This window comes from Oncorhynchus keta, chromosome 14, assembly GCF_023373465.1.
Source record: "Oncorhynchus keta strain PuntledgeMale-10-30-2019 chromosome 14, Oket_V2, whole genome shotgun sequence".
Lineage (NCBI taxonomy): Eukaryota > Metazoa > Chordata > Actinopteri > Salmoniformes > Salmonidae > Oncorhynchus > Oncorhynchus keta.
Genome location: NC_068434.1, coordinates 16,698,352 through 16,714,934, shown reverse-complemented (window position 1 = coordinate 16,714,934; position 16,583 = coordinate 16,698,352). Strand labels below are relative to the sequence as shown.

Sequence of the window (16,583 nt, the reverse complement as noted above, 5' to 3'; positions counted from 1 at the left end):
CTCTCCTCATGGTGGCCTTTACCTCCTCAAGCGCTGTGGTAAGGCTCTCTCCTCATGGTGGCCTTTACCTCCTCCAGCGCTGTGGTAAGGTTCTCTCCTCATGGTGGCCTTCACCTCCTCAAGCGCTGTGGTAAGGCTCTCTCCTCATGGTGGTCTTTACCTCCTCCAGCGCTGTGGTAAGGCTCTCTCCTCATGGTGGCCTTTACCTCCTCAAGCGTTGTGGTAAGGCTTTCTCCTCCTGGTGGCCTTTACCTCCTCCAGCGCTGTGGTAAGGCTCTCTCCTCATGGTGGTCTTTACCTCCTCCAGCGCTGTGGTAAGGCTCTCTCCTCATGGTGGTCTTTACCTCCTCCAGCGCTGTGGTAAGGCTTTCTCCTCATGGTGGCCTTTACCTCCTCCAGCGCTGTGGTAAGGCTCTCTCCTCATGGTGGTCTTTACCTCCTCCAGCGCTGCGGTAAGGCTCTCTCCTCATGTTGGCCTTTATCTCCTCCAGTGCTGTGGTAAGGCTCTCTCCTCCTGGTGGCCTTTACCTCCTCCAGCGCTGTGGTAAGGCTCTCTCCTCATGGTGGTCTTTACCTCCTCCAGCGCTGTGGTAAGGCTCTCTCCTCATGGTGTCCTTTACCTCCTCCAGCGCTGTGGTAAGGCTTTCTCCTCCTGGTGGCCTTTACCTCCTCCAGCGCTGTGGTAAGGCTCTCTCATCATGGTGGCCTTTACCTCCTCAAGCGCTGTGGTAAGGCTCTCTCCTCTTGGTGGCCTTTACCTCCTCCAGCGCTGTGGTAAGGCTCTCTCTCAGCTCCTGGACAGAGTTCTTCAGCTTGGTCCTGCACTGGTTGATCTGGTCCTGTAGAAGCTCTGTGTCTGGGCTGGTGGTGGTGTAGCTGGGGGTTATTGGCCCAATTCTGCTCTACATGCGTTATTTGGAGTTTTTTCTTTGCACTTTGCAATACAGTCTTGCAAAACTCTGCATGCAGTATTTCGATTGGATGTTTGTCCCATTTGGTAAATTCATTATTAGAGATTGAACCCCATACTTCACTGCCATATAGAGCAATTGGTTATATAACTGATTGAAACATTTTGAATTTTGATTTTGATGTTCCTTTTAATGGCATATAATGCTCTTCTTGCTTTGTCTCTCAGCTCATTCACAGCCATGCGAAAGCTACCTGTGTTGCTGATAGTTAGTCCTAGATATGTGTAGTTTTTGGTGTGTTCTAATAGAACTGTGTCCAAATAGAATTTATATTTGTCATCCTTATTTCTGGACCTTTTTTGGAATATCATTATATTTGTTTTTTTAGGTTAACGGTCAGAGCCCAGGTCTGACAGAACCTGTGGTTAACGGTCAGAGCCCAGGTCTGACAGAACCTGGGAAGATGATCTAGGTGCTGCTGTAACCCCTCTTTAGTGGGAGACAGCAGCACCAGGTCATCTGCGTACAGCAGACACTTGATTTCAGTGTTGTGTAGGGCGATACCAGGTGCTGCCGATTCTTCTAATTTTTTTGACAATTCATTAATGTAGATGTTAAATAGTGTTGGACTTATTGGGCAGCCCTGTTTCACTCCCCGTCCCCCGTCCCTGAGAGAAGAAGTCTGTTTGCTTGTTTCCAATTTTATCCGCACATTTGTTTTTAGTGTACATTGATTTAATAAAATCATATGTTTTCCCTCCAGTACCACTTTCTATTAGTTTATAAAAAAGACCTTTGTGCCAAATTGAATCAAATGCTTTCTTGACATCTACAAAACACAAGTAGATTTTGCCTTTGTTTTGCTTTGCTTGTTTATCAACTAGAGTGTGGAGGGTGTAAATGTGGTCTGATCATTTTTAGAAACCCAATCTGGCTTCTGCTCAGGACGTTGTGTTCGTCGAGGAAATGATGTAGTCTGCTATTTATAATACTGCAGAGAATTTTCCCCAAGTTGCTGTTAACGCAAATTCCTCTGTAATTATTTGGGTCAAATTTGTCTCCATTTTTGTAGATTGGTGTGATCAATCCCTGGTTCCAAATATCAGGGAAAATACCTGCAGTGAGGATAATGTTGAAGAGTTTGAGTATAGCCAATATGAATTTGTGGTCTGTATATTTGATCATTTCATTTAAAATACCATCAGCACCACAGGCCTTTTTGGGTTGGAGAGTGCATCGTTTTCCCAATAATTATTCTTCTGTAATTGGGGTATCCACAGGATTCTGATAGTCTTTGACTGCTGATTCAAGGATTTGTCATTTTTCTTGTATTTATTTTTGTTCTTGGCTCTTTGTTATATTGCTGCAGAGGTTTGCAAAGTGATTTCTCCACATTTCCCCATTTTGGATAGCCAATTCCTCATGATGAGGTTTGTTTAATTTATTCCAATTCTCCCAGAAGTGGTTTGACTCTATGGATTCCTCAATTCCATCCAGCTGATTTCTAATGTTCTGTTCCTTTTTTGTTCTTAGGGTGTGTTTGTATTGCAATAAAAAAATAATGATTTTTTTGCAATCATTATCAAACCATTTTTCATTATCTGTTATTTCTGGTTTGCTCTTATCCTTCTTTAAATTAGCCAAGGAGGAGCATTTGTCAAATATAACGTTTATGTTCAAAAACCTCTTGTACACCTTCATTGCTGTAGGAGAATGTTAAGGCTAAAAAGTTGTCCATGAGAGATTGTATTTTTTTTCTCTCTCTCTCTCTCTCTCTCTCTCTGGCTACTAATTGCTTTTTGGTAGATGTCTGATGTCTCTCTCTCTCTCTCTCTCTCTCTCTCTCTCTCTCTCTCTCTCTCTCTCTCTCTCTCTCTCTCTCTCTCTCTCCCACAGCTCTGCCTCTCTCTCTCTCTCTCTCTCTCTCTCTCTCTCTCTCTCTCTCTCTCTCTCTCTCTCTCTCTCTCTCTCTCTCTCTCTCTCTCTCTCTCTCTCTCTCTCTCTCTCCCACAGCTCTGCAGCTCTCTCTCTCTCTCTCTCTCTCTCTCTCTCTCTCTCTCTCTCTCTCTCTCCCACATCCCTCTCTGTGGCTCTGTCTCTCTCTCCCCCATCTCTTCCTCTCTATCTCTCTCCCCATCTCTGCCCACCTCTCTTCCTCTCTATCTCTCTCCCCATCTCTGCCTCTACCTCTCTCTCTTGTATATTCTACCTCACTCTTTCCCGTCCCATCTTTCTCCTGCTTTTACCAACATCTCACTCTTTCTCACTCTCGTGGTTTTGTTTTTTCCTCTCAATGTTAGTCTACATAGACCTGTATGTCTGAAATTCCAAATATGTGTGTGTTTTTCAGGTGTTCGATAGACCTGTCACCGCTCAGTAAAGAGCACACTCATAAGTTTGATCTGCCGCTGGAGGAGGGCGAGGGCATGCTGGTGCTGCTGGTCACACTCACGGGGGCAGCTGCAGTGTCCATCTCGGACCTGTCTGTCAACATCCTGGACGACACACACGAGAGACACCAGATACGACAGAGATATGTGAGTTAGTTTGTGTGTGTGTGTCTATGCATGCATGTCTGCGTCACTAGGGCTGGGTTTACACAGGCAGCCAATTCTGATATTTTTTCCCCAATTGGTCTTTTGACCAATCACATCAGATTTTTTCAAATCAGATTTTTTTTTTTAGATCTGATAAGTCAAAAGACCAGTCAGAATTGGTCTGCCTGTCTGAACACAGCCTATGTGACCTTAACAGCAGCTACCAGGCTCTAGGTCTCTCCTGCTCCCTCTTGTGGAGACATGAAGCTGCAGCATAATGTCACGGACTTGTCAGTACAGCAATGTGAAGTTGTTTTTCATTAGATCACAATTCCAACCAGTAGATTCATAAGCCAATCAATACTGATAAATGGATCATTCAGAGAAACAACACCCTCCGGGCCCTGTTTTTTCTCACCTGTCTGTTTTCTAAATGGCTCCAGGGTGAAGTTTCCAGTAAATACAGATCTAGGATCAGCTTCCCCTCCTCCAATACTAACCTTATTAACCATTAGTGGGGAAATGCCAAACTGACCCAAGATCAACTTCACTCTACACTGTATACATGTCTGTCCTGCTTTACCACGTGCCGAATTCAACAGGTGTAGACCTTAACGTGAAATGCTTACTTACAAGCCCTTAATCTATATACAGGGGTACTGGTACAGTGAATGTGTGGGGGTACAGGTTAGTCAAAGTGATTTGTACATTAGGTAGGGGTAAAGTGACTATGCATAGATAATAAACAGCGAGTTGCAGCAGTGTAAAAACAAAGGGGGGATGTCAATGTAATAGTCTGGGTTGGCATTTGAATAATTTTTCTGCAGTCTTATGGCTTGGGGATAGAAGCTGTTAAGAAGCCTTTTGGTCCTAGACTTGGCGCTCCGGTACCACTTGCCGTGCGGTAGCAGAGAGAACAATCTATGACTTGGGTGACTGGAGTCTTTGACCATTTTTTGGGCCTTCCTAACAAGCCTTATACTGCCCCAACGTTTCCATCAAATGGCTTTCACCTGCAAACTACTGCTGAAAGAGGGGAGGGGACAGAAGAAAACAGGCTGAGGTAGAGAGAAGTGGAGAAAAATAGGGGGCTGATAGGCTAAGAGAGAAGACAGCCTGACAGATTCTATTGAAACTGAAGCTGCCGTGAATCGCTCTTCTCTCTTCTCTCTCCACTGAGAGACCTTGGTTTCTAGCGTATCAGGGTTTTATACCATAGTGTGAGTGGGTGTGAATATTTATATTTGTGAATATGTAAAAGTCTCTGTGGAGTGTGCTATTGTGTTACTGTGTGTGTGTGTATGTTAATGAACCCGTCAGTAGGACCTCAGTGTGTTTGCTGTAAAAGGCATGGTGTCTCTCTGAGGAGTCTTAGGCTCCCTGTCCTCCTGAGGCCCTCCCGCCACAACACAATACATTCTGCCTGTTCTTTTGTCTTAATGCTGTTAACCCTTCACTGGCTGTCACTCAGCCATCAGCCCAGCACAAAGACACACACACACAAACACTCACACAGGACTCTGGAGCTCCCTCTGATGGGGGACACTCGTCATATATCAACAGTATGTCGTCTGGTGGAAGATGCTTTACTGTCTGATAATGCATATCGAGTCCTGGAGGACTGTTGTTCCAACGCTGTGCACCTTCATTAAGACAGGGATTGAATACTCCTACAGCACTGTGTGTGTCATTTATATCTTCACCATATTCTAGCAACCTACTTCATTTGATTGTATGTAGGAGTTTGTGTGTGTGTGTGTGTGTGTGTGTGTGTGTGTGTGTGTGTGTGTGTGTGTGTGTGTGTGTGTGTGTGTGTGTGTGTGTGTGTGTGTGTGTGTGTGTGTGTGTGTGTGTGTGTGTGTAAACTGTGCTCTAATTTAAGTGTAGAGTCCTGCTGGGTTGTGTGGTTGATCTGGGTGAGCTCCAGTGGAGAGCGCTCCACAGGCCAACCACGGACGTGTGACCTACATACAACGCTAGCAGCTCATTGGCTGGCCACGAGAGCACTTCCCGCGCTGCAGTGGCATCCTACGCTCAACGGGGGGAGCTCTAGGACCTAGACAGATGGCGGGCGTGCCTCTCTTCCTTCATTCACTTTGAGCTAGGGCCGGGAGGTGTGTGTGTGTGTGTGTGTGTGTGTGTGTGTGTGTGTGTGTGTGTGTGTGTGTGTGTGTGTGTGTGTGTGTGTGTGTGTGTGTGTGTGTGTGTGTGTGTGTAATAGTAATAGCGGGAAGTAAGGGGTGAGGGTTGTGCTGGCAGGGGTAGGCATGCAAAATGAAAAGAAAAAGCTATTTCACCTTTTACAACTCCAGAGCCCCTGATTTTCTGTGCGTTAAACAAGAGACATTTCCCCACATCTTTTCTTTCCCTCGTTTTCATGCTTGCTCTCTGTCTCTCTGTGTAGGTTCTGCTTTCTGTCTCTCTGTGTAGGTTCTGCTCTCTGTCTCTCTGTGTAGGTTCTGCTCTTCGTCTCTCTGTGTAGGTTCTGCTCTCTGTCTCTCTGTGTAGGTTCTGCTTTCTGTCTCTCTGTGTAGGTTCTTCTCTCTGTCTCTCTGTGTAGGTCCTGCTCTCTGTCTCTCTGTGTAGGTTCTGCTTTCTGTCTCTCTGTGTAGGTTCTGCTCTCTGTCTCTGTGTAGGTTCTGCTTTCTGTCTCTCTGTGTAGGTTCTGCTCTCTGTCTCTCTGTGTAGGTTCTGCTCTCTGTCTCTCTGTGTAGGTTCTGCTCTATGTCTCTCTGTGTAGGTTCTGCTCTCTGTCTCTCTGTGTAGGTTCTACTCTCTGTCTCTCTGTGTAGGTTCTGCTCTATGTCTCTCTGTGTAGGTTCTGCTCTCTGTCTCTCTGTGTAGGTTCTGCTTTCTGTCTCTCATTGTAGGTTCTGCTCTCTGTCTCTCTGTGTAGGTTCTGCTTTCTGTCTCTCTGTGTAGGTTCTGCTCTCTGTCTCTCTGTGTAGGTTATGCTTTCTGTCTCTCTGTGTAGGTTCTGCTCTCTGTCTCTCTGTGTAGGTTCTGCTTTCTGTCTCTCTGTGTAGGTTCTGCTCTCTGTCTCTCTGTGTAGGTTCTGCTTTCTGTCTCTCTGTGTAGGTTCTGCTCTCTGTCTCTCTGTGTAGGTTCTGCTCTCTGTCTCTCTGTGTAGGTTCTGCTTTCTGTCTCTCTGTGTAGGTTCTGCTCTCTGTCTCTCTGTGTAGGTTCTGATCTCTGTCTCTCTGTGTAGGTTCTGCTCTTCGTCTCTCTGTGTAGGTTCTGCTCTCTGTCTCTCTGTGGAGGTTCTGCTCTTCGTCTCTCTGTGTAGGTTCCGCTATTTGTCTCTCTGTGTAGGTTCTGCTCTCTGTCTCTGTGTAGGTTCTGCTCTTCGTCTCTCTGTGTAGATTCTGCTCTCTGTCTCTGTGTAGATTCTGCTCTTCGTCTCTCTCTGTGTAGGTTCTGCTCTCTGTCTCTCTGTGTAGGTTCTGCTCTTCGTCTCTCTGTGTAGGTTCTGCTCTTCGTCTCTCTGTGTAGGTTCTGCTCTCTGTCACTCTGTGTAGGTTCTGCTCTCTGTCTCTCTGTGTAGGTTCTGCTCTCTGTCTCTCTGTGTAGGTTATGCTCTTTGTCTCTCTGTGTAGGTTCTGCTCTTCATCTCTCTATGTAGTTTCTTCAGTTGGAGGGGGACAGTGTGGTTTGGTTTGAAGAGTACTGCCTCCATTAGCATATTCCTTTTCTCCTGACTGATGCCCTTTTAATGAGAGAATTTAATAAAGATGTACCTTATCAATACACACAGATAACAGCAAGTGCTGGTACTAATGCTGTACAATACCCAAAGCAAATTAGTCAGAGTGTGTGTGTGTGTGTGTGCACGCCCCTGTGCGTGCACGTGTGTGTGTGTCTCAGTGTGTCTGTGCATGTGTTCATGAATATGTGTGTGTGTGTGTGTGTGTATGTGTGTGAAGCATTGCTCGGGCGAATGTATTCCCTGATATCATCAGTTCGGAATCAGCTGTCTAGCAGACAGCCGTACAAAACACCCACTAGTAATAATCACTGCAACCTCCCTAACACACCACCTAGCCTTCACCCCCACCTCCCACCCCCTATCAACCAACCAACCAGTAAGCTATTTAGGGAAGGGGGTTGGTGAGGGTTTCAAGTGCCATGCATTATCATCGTCATAGCGCCTGGGCTTTGAAGCAAAGAAGATTGCTCCTTAAAAACGTATGGTCGAGGAACGACCTGTCCCTGACTTCTCACTACTGGCCCGGCCCAACATCATTAACACAGCACAGTCATATCAGATGACTTTCAGCTTTCAGCTGGCTGCCTGACAAGACCCTCCTCCCTCCACGGTAAGTCCCTGTGTAAATGGTGAGGCAGCAGAATGAAGAAGACATTAGCCCGTTTAAAGTGCTTTCCGAGGTCAGCCTACAATGCAGGCGTTTCCCTCCCATTAATCTGCCCCCATTGAAGAGAACTGATAATACACACCTGAGAGTGGACTTTGGAGACGCTGGGTTTCTCCAAGTCCCTTTTCTCATCCTATATGGCTTATTGTAATGTGTGTGTCTCCATTATAGTCTGGCCCTAGGCTTTGGTCTGTTTGATGAAGAGCCACGCGGGTGGGCTTATAGCTGTTATTCCCCCCTGGAATAGGTTTGGATGCTCTTCTGTCTATTGTGGTTGTTAATTACGAACAGACTGGAGGACTGGTGTCTCTCTAGCTGTGAGGTGCTGGAGGACTGGTGTCTCTAGCTGTGAGGTGCTGGAGGACTGGTGTCTCTAGCTGTGAGGTGCTGGAGGACTGGTGTCTCTAGCTGTGAGGTGCTGGAGGACTGGTGTCTCTAGCTGTGAGGTGCTGGAGGACTGGTGTCTCTAGCTGTGAGGTGTTGGAGGACTGGTGTCCCTAGCTGTGAGATGCTGGAGGACTGGTGTCTCTAGCTGTGAGGTGCTGGAGGACTGGTGTCTCTCTAGCTGTGAGGTGCTGGAGGACTGGTGTCTCTAGCTGTGAGGTTCTGGAGGACAGGTGTCTCTAGCTGTGAGGTGTTGGAGGACTGGTGTCCCGAGCTGTGAGGTGTTGGAGGACTGGTGTCCCTAGCTGTGAGATGCTGGAGGACTGGTGTCTCTAGCTGTGAGGTGCTGGAGGACTAGTGTCTCTCTAGCTGTGAGGTGCTGGAGGACTGGTGTCTCTCTAGCTGTGGGGTGCTGGAGGACTGGTGTCTCTAGCTGTGAGGTGCTGGAGGACTGGTGTCTCTCTAGCTGTGAGGTGCTGGAGGACTGGTGTCTCTAGCTGTGAGGTGCTAGAGGACTGGTGTCTCTAGCTGTGAGGTGCTGGAGGACTGGTGTCTCTAGCTGTGAGGTGCTGGAGGACTGGTGTCTCTAGCTGTGAGATGCTGGAGGACTGGTGTCTCTAGCTGTGAGATGCTGGAGGACTGGTGTCTCTCTAGCTGTGAGGTGCTGGAGGACTGGTGTCTCTAGCTGTGAGATGCTGGAGGACTGGTATCTCTAGCTGTGAGATGCTGGAGGACTGGTGTCTCTCTAGCTGTGAGATGCTGGAGGACTGGTGTCTCTAGCTGTGAGATGTGTCTCTCTTACAGGAGAGTTTACTGTGGGAAGTTGAATGTGCTGTGCTTTTGTTGGTTTCTATCAGTTTAAACGTCTCATAGTTTTTCCCATCCCTGTACAGATTCTCTCTCGTTCACTGAGTTACATTCAGTTTTTTATGATAAGGTTTCCACATTTCTCTCCCCGTCTGTACGAACGTGACATTCTATGTATGTGTTTCTTGTTAAGCACCTAACAGAGAAGTGTTGATCGGGATGTATACATACGAATTGCCAAGAAGGACCTGGACTGATGTTTATTAATGGACCTGTGGAGGGGGACACACTGACCTCTCCTCAAGTGCTGCCACTCCACTCCACCAGCTCCTATACCTTATAACACCCCCATAACAACCCCATACACCCCCATAACAACCCCATACTCCCCCATAACAACCCCATACACCCCCATAACTCAGAGCCTCAACCCACACAGAGAAGAAGAGGTAGAGAGAGAGATGTAGAGAAAGGGAAGAGAGGGGAGGAGGAGGAAGCTCTTAGCATTCCATTTTTATTATGACATTTCACAGTCATCCGATTGAATGTCCCCTGATCGGATTGTCCAGCCGGCAGTCGGTGGGGATGAAATGTTATTTGGAGTGTTGATAAAAGGTGAGGCACCTCCAAGATGACAGCGAGTCATAAGGCCCGGCGCGCTGACATTCATTTTCTCCACAACAGAGATGGAATAAGACGTCACGGTGACAAGGTGTCAATCAAGCTGGGGCCCCGCCATATAACCAACCCCCCTTTCTCCCCACATGCACCCCCCCACCTCCCGATCCCTAGTCCCTGCTGGCGGGTAGGGGGTGGTGGATGGGGGGGTGGATCCTCTTCAACGGTAATGGGGCTAGGCTGAACCCAGAGCGAGCGAGCCTCCTCAGCTTGGTAGCTGGGAGGATGGGAGGTGGGGAAGAATGGGAGGATGGGAGGATGGGACGTGGGGGAGGTGGGGAAGGATGGGAGGTGGGGAGGATGGGACGTGGGGAGTTTGGTAGCTGGGAGGATGGGAGGTGGGGAAGAATGGGAGGATGGGAGGTGGGGAGGATGGGACGTGGGGAGGTTGGTAGCTGGGAGGATGGGAGGTGGGGGAGGATGGGAGGATGGAGAAGGGATGTGGGGGAGGATGGGAGGAGGGATGTGGGGTAGGATGGGAGGGGGTTGAGGATGGGAGGTGGGGAAGGATGGGCGGTGGAGGAGGATGGGAGGTGAGGGAGGATGGGAGTTGGGGGAGGATGAGAGGTGCGGGACGATGGGAGTTGGGGGAGGATGAGAAGTGGGGGACGATGGGAGGTGGGGAGGATGGGAGGTGGGGGAGGATGGGAGGTGGGGGGGTGAGAGGTGGGGGAGGATGTATTGGAGGGTGGGAAAATATATTCTACAGCCTTTCATTAAAAAAATAAAGAGGCCTCATCTCCTGAGCTTTTCAATCTATCTGCCTGTCTATTGAGAGGGCCTGAAAAGGCAGCCCTGCAAATCAGAAATTCCTCTGCTATGGAAATGTTCCGGCTTCACAAATCAGCCATGTTTTTTTCTCTCTCTCTCTCTCTCTCTCTCTCTTTTTTTTTTTTTCTCTCTCTCTCTCTCTTTTTTTTTTTTTTTTTAGGCCGTCCTCAATAATCACAAATAATAAGCTGTCATATCTTCAGAGAAATCATGTATTAAACTTATGTGGAAAGGTTTTTCTCCCCTTCTCCTTCCTCTCCTCTCATCTTCATTCTAAGGCATTTCGACAATAATATCGCTGGAAACAGGCAGAGGCTGACAGAGTTTATAATAAATGAAGTCTGTAGCCTGGCCCTGACTCTGAAATGTAAATTATAATTACTCCTCTGGGTATGTAAGGGGGTTATTGCCAGAGAGAGAAATAAATTGAAGTGAAGTGTGTTTTCTCTGCTTTTAAGACACGCCAGCATGGCTCTCAGTGCAGGGCTGTGTGTGTGTGTGTGTGTGTGTGTGTGTGTGTGTGTGTGTGTGTGTGTGTGTGTGTGTGTGTGTGTGTGTGTGTGTGTGTGTGTGTGTGTGTGTGTGTGTGTGTGTGTGTGTGTGTGTGTGTGTGTGTGTGTGTGTGTGTGTGTGTGTGTGTGATTGCACCTCCTCAGCTCTTTCCTTCATCTGCTAGACTTGTCCATACATTTACGCTGCCAGGCTTGTCCTGTGTCCTATCTGACCTCTGTGAAGGGACAATGAGGCTGCCGCTAACATGGAGATGTGTGTTTTCATTGAGTGATAGAAAAAGTCACAGCAGACTGGGCTGGTTTCATCATCATCCAGTCGAGAGATGATCACTGTACCCTGTAGAGAGTTGTGTGTGTGTGTGTGTGTGTGTGTGTGTGTGTGTGTGTGTGTGTGTGTGTGTGTGTACACCAGTATGACCAGTAAATATGTGATGGTGCCCAGTAACTATCACATCACTGCCTGAATCCCAGTCATGCCTCAGTGGAAGTGGGAAGTGTCTGAGCTCTGCAATTTCTCTATATGACATCTATCAGTAAATGGCGTGTGTTTTACTCTCTCGCTCCCTGTCTTTCTCTAGCTCTTTCTCTCTCTCTCTCTCTCTCTCTCTCTCTCTCTCTCTCTCTCTCTCTCTCTCTCTCCCACTCGTTCACACAAAACAGAAAAGGTAATGGCATTCTTCTGACCATAGTGCCTGTGTGTTAAACTAAAGAAAAGAGAGAAAAGGGAAGATCATTGACTGGCTGGGAAATGAAAATACATTTTGCCCATTCGACTTCACTTAATGTGACCGTTTGGATGTCAGTGGTGAATTGAACTGTCCTGAACTGTTTCCCACAGCTTAATGTACTCAATGTACCTGACCTCTGACCTCTAACCTGCAGAGTGTGCTGAGGTCGTTCCACAACCTGAAGGATGTGGGAGTGGTCCAGGTTAAGGTCATCAGATCAGAGGGGCTGATGGCAGCAGATGTCACAGGTAAGTCAACTAAAACCTCTTCAAATGACATTCAAATCTTCTTCTCTGCTATGAAGAGCGGATAACTTCTGTTATCTGTTGCTAAACGGCACTCCCGCTTGTCTGTATGTTTCCACAAAATGTATTCTTCCCATGCCTAATGTATAATAAAACATCAATCTATCAATTTGGTGTCATTGACAATGGCCAATAAGAACCATTAGAGATCGTATCTAGATTACAGAACATCTCATTTAGAACCATATTTATTTTGACGAGATTGAAATGAATCTAGGGGAGAAACGTTTCTCTTGCATCCTTGTTTCTCCATTACTTCTTACTTTTAATGAGGTATACAGTAAAGAGAACTACTTTACTTTTTCACAGTGTGTGTTATCTAATGGAAAAGAAGTGGGACTGAGTTAGTTTGGCCTCAATCAGGGGAGAGGACTCACACACATGAGCAGATAGAGCTGCCGTAGTCTTTCATTTCCTGGTTGGAGCAAGGCCTAATGGCTCTGCCTTTGTTTATTACCGGAGAAACAAATGGAAATCCCTGCTGACCTCAATACAGTACTCATAGCTCAGTCTGGGGTTTGCTGTAGCTACTCTACAGTAAAGTATTCAGGTCACTTTCAGACCAGAACTTAAGCAACAACATCTTTGCCTCGCTGTCTTGTCATTCCATACAAGTGTTGTGATGGAAAAATATGGACTGCGAAAGTGAAGTGCATAGGCTAGCCATCGAACCAATTAGTTCAACAGAAGTGCATAGGCTAGCCATCGAACCAATTAGTTCAACAGAAGTGCATAGGCTAGCCATCGAACCAATTAGTTCAACAGAAGTGCATAGGCTAGCCATCGAACCAATTAGTTCAACAGAAGTGCATAGGCTAGCCATCGAACCAATTAGTTCAACAGAAGTGCATAGGCTAGCCATCGAACCAATTAGTTCAACAGAAGTGCATAGGCTAGCCATCGAACCAATTAGTTCAACAGAAGTGCATAGACTAGCCATCGAACCAATTAGTTCAACAGAAGTGCATAGGCTAGCCATCGAACCAATTAGTTCAACAGAAGTGCATAGGCTAGCCATCGAACCAATTAGTTCAACAGAAGTGCATAGGCTAGCCATCGAACCAATTAGTTCAACAGAAGTGCATAGGCTAGCCATCGAACCAATTAGTTCAACAGAAGTGCATAGGCTAGCCATCGAACCAATTAGTTCAACAGAAGTGCATAGACTAGCCATCGAACCAATTAGTTCAACAGAAGTGCATAGGCTAGCCATCGAACCAATTAGTTCAACAGAAGTGCATAGGCTAGCCATCGAACCAATTAGTTCAACAGAAGTGCATAGGCTAGCCATCGAACCAATTAGTTCAACAGAAGTGCATAGGCTAGCCATCGAACCAATTAGTTCAACAGAAGTGCATAGGCTAGCCATCGAACCAATTAGTTCAACAGAAGTGCATAGGCTAGCCATCGAACCAATTAGTTCAACAGAAGTGCATAGGCTAGAAATCGAACCAATTAGTTCAACAGAAGTGCATAGGCTAGAAATCGAACCAATTAGTTCAACAGAAGTGCATAGGCTAGAAATCGAACCAATTAGTTCAACAGAAGTGCATAGGCTAGCCATCGAACCAATTAGTTCAACAGAAGTGCATAGGCTAGCCATCGAACCAATTAGTTCAACAGAAGTGCATAGGCTAGCCATCGAACCAATTAGTTCAACAGAAGTGCATAGGCTAGCCATCGAACCAATTAGTTCAACAGAAGTGCATAGGCTAGCCATCGAACCAATTAGTTCAACAGAAGTGCATAGGCTAGCCATCGAACCAATTAGTTCAACAGAAGTGCATAGGCTAGCCATCGAACCAATTAGTTCAACAGAAGTGCATAGGCTAGCCATCGAACCAATTAGTTCAACAGAAGTGCATAGGCTAGCCATCGAACCAATTAGTTCAACAGAAGTGCATAGGCTAGCCATCGAACCAATTAGTTCAACAGAAGTGCATAGGCTAGCCATCGAACCAATTAGTTCAACAGAAGTGCATAGGCTAGAAATCGAACCAATTAGTTCAACAGAAGTGCATAGGCTAGAAATCGAACCAATTAGTTCAATAGAAGTGCATAGGCTAGCCATCGAACCAATTAGTTCAACAGAAGTGCATAGCCTGAAATGTCATTTGAGTGAAGTTGTGGGTCCTCTTTTTCCATGCAGGGGCCTCTGGTAGCATTGTTGGTGTGAGAGCTAGACACTGTCAAGTATCACCATTTTGAGTCTTTCTCTCTCTCTCTCTCTCTTTCTCTCTCTCGCTCTCACTGTTAGGTTGTCCTCTCCACCCTCAACTTCGCAATAGCACCCCGAACTTTTAAAGTGGTCCCTTCCCTCCACTAATCCCACCTTCACAGACTGTTCAGCCCAACAATCACCCCATCTGTCCGATGGTTTGGTCCATCCTTTATTTCCAACCCACTCAGATGGTCCGGTCCACCACACTGACCCATTAGCCTTGCCAGGCAGTGTGTGTGTGTGTGTGTGTGTGTGTGTGTGTGTGTGTGTGTGTGTGTGTGTGTGTGTGTGTGTGTGTGTGTGTGTGTGTGTGTGTGTGTGTGTGTGTGTGTGTGTGTGTGTGTGTGTGTTGTTCCCAATGGAATGGAAGGACTCATGAGCTTTGATTTCACACTTTGGGTCTGCCTGGTGGCCCCACACACACACTCTCAGAGACAAAGCCCCTTTAAGACCTCCTTTAAGGGTCCTCACCCACACTGCATGCAGACCCCTCCACAGCTGGCCAGCATGAGAGAGGTGTCAGGAGCAAGGTAGCAGGCCACAGAGGAACACACACAGGCTTTAATGGAGATAGAGGGGGGGTACTGTGAGAAAGCCTTTTCCATTCCACTCCCATTCATATCCCCCTCTCTCCTCGCCCCTCCTGTCTTTCCATCCCCCTATCTCCCTGTGTGGCAGTCTGTCCCATACCTCTAATTGTGGCGTTTACATGGAGTACCTCTACTCTAGCCCAGGAAAATAACTGAATATCGTCTCTAAAACCAACAATCCCATTTGATGAGGTGCTCTTACCCATGTGAGTACCTTCCTTGATGTTCCAGCCTTTCAGCAACACACAGCACCTTCTCAATGGAGGGGCCAAACACATTCATGTACTGCGTCAATAGTAGAAGTAGTTTGCAGATTCCCTCAGGATCGATCTTTGTACTGGTGTTTTATGATACAGTAAAAAGTGCATTGAGTTGAGCTGCTGAGGCATCAACATTACTGTGTAACAGATAGTGAATAATATGTATGAACACTATGCGAGGGTGCAATCATGCACTTGACTGACAGTGGAATACTGAGGAGAGTAGTGAGGATGTAGTTATATGTCATTTAGCCTCTTTGATCCAAAGTGACTCACAGTTAGACGTGCATATATTTTTTCCATAGTAACGACAGTAAGTGAAGCATTTAGACTCTCAGACACTGCCATATGCCTTCCTTTTAACAGCTCCAAAAGGAACTGGGAGACAACGGCATCATCTCAGTTCTACCGTGTTGGTTTAACTCAGGTTAACACTCTCATCTTATTGCTGCCTGAAATGAGGTTGAAGGTCTCGCCGTGAACCCACCCAGAATATGGAAAAGGAAGCCAGGGAGGGGCTATGGTGTATCTGGACCGTCAAAGTAGCCCTCAAACCCTAGTGGGTAATTGGCTGGGACAACCTCCTCTGGTGCTCTCCAATAAGGTGAAAGTTCATCACCAGCGACATCCACTCACCACCACCGCCACATTGCCTGCATATTATTAAAGGAGCACGCCTTTCTCTTCAAACCATTTGAATACATTTTAGTGATTGAATTTCAGTCAATTCTAGCTAATTCGAGAGTATTGTGTTGAATATTCTAGTGACTACGGAAATATTGTGAACAATTGTATGTGGTTGCAGTTATTAAGGAAGACAGTATATTGTTCAACATTTAGAAAATGAATCCTCAAAAAAATAAAATATGAATTATTTATCATCATTGTACTCAAAGCCCTAATGAAAGTGTTCATGATTTTTTTTTTTTTTTTAAACTCAAGCAAAATAACAAAAGTGAAAACGAAAGTGCACAGTTCTGTCAGGCTCAGATACTAAACAGAAAACAAGATCCCACAAAACCCAAAATGAAAATGACAACTTCTATATGATCCCCAATCAGAGACAACAATAGACAGCTGCCTCTGGTTGGGAACCACACGAGGCAAAAACAACAACACCCGAGTCACACCCTGACCTAAACAAACATAGAAAATAATGAAGATCTCTAAGGACAGCCATGTTGTAAAGGTAAACAGTCTGATGACTGATACTGTATTATTCTGTGTATACTGATGTAGGAGTGAGTGTCAATATCAACAGGAAGTGTATACCTGCAGATTGATATGTGTCACAATTAGATGTGAGAGGCATTGATCACAGTGACTTCTGTTTCACTCTCCCTCTGTGCTGTCCTTATCACAGTGACTTCTGTTTCACTCTCCTTCTGTGCTGTCCTGATCAGAGTGACTTCTGTTTCACTCTCCCTCTGTGCTGTCCTTATCACAGTGACTTCTGTTTCACTCTCCCTCTGTGCTGTCCTGATCACAGTGACTTCTGTTTCACTC

At 46.4% G+C, this 16,583-nt stretch overlaps 1 protein-coding gene across 3 annotated transcripts in view; it reads left to right on the top strand.

The window, feature by feature from the left end:
* LOC118394024 (multiple C2 and transmembrane domain-containing protein 1) overlaps positions 1–16,583 on the top strand; it is a 288,690-nt gene that overhangs the window by 153,539 nt on the left and 118,568 nt on the right. For all 3 annotated transcript variants that reach the window (XM_052461210.1, XM_052461209.1, XM_052461208.1), the window contains 2 exons: positions 3,262–3,448; positions 11,856–11,949. In XM_052461210.1, coding sequence (XP_052317170.1) covers positions 3,262–3,448; positions 11,856–11,949 — 281 coding nt within the window. The remainder of the gene's footprint in view (positions 1–3,261; positions 3,449–11,855; positions 11,950–16,583) is intronic.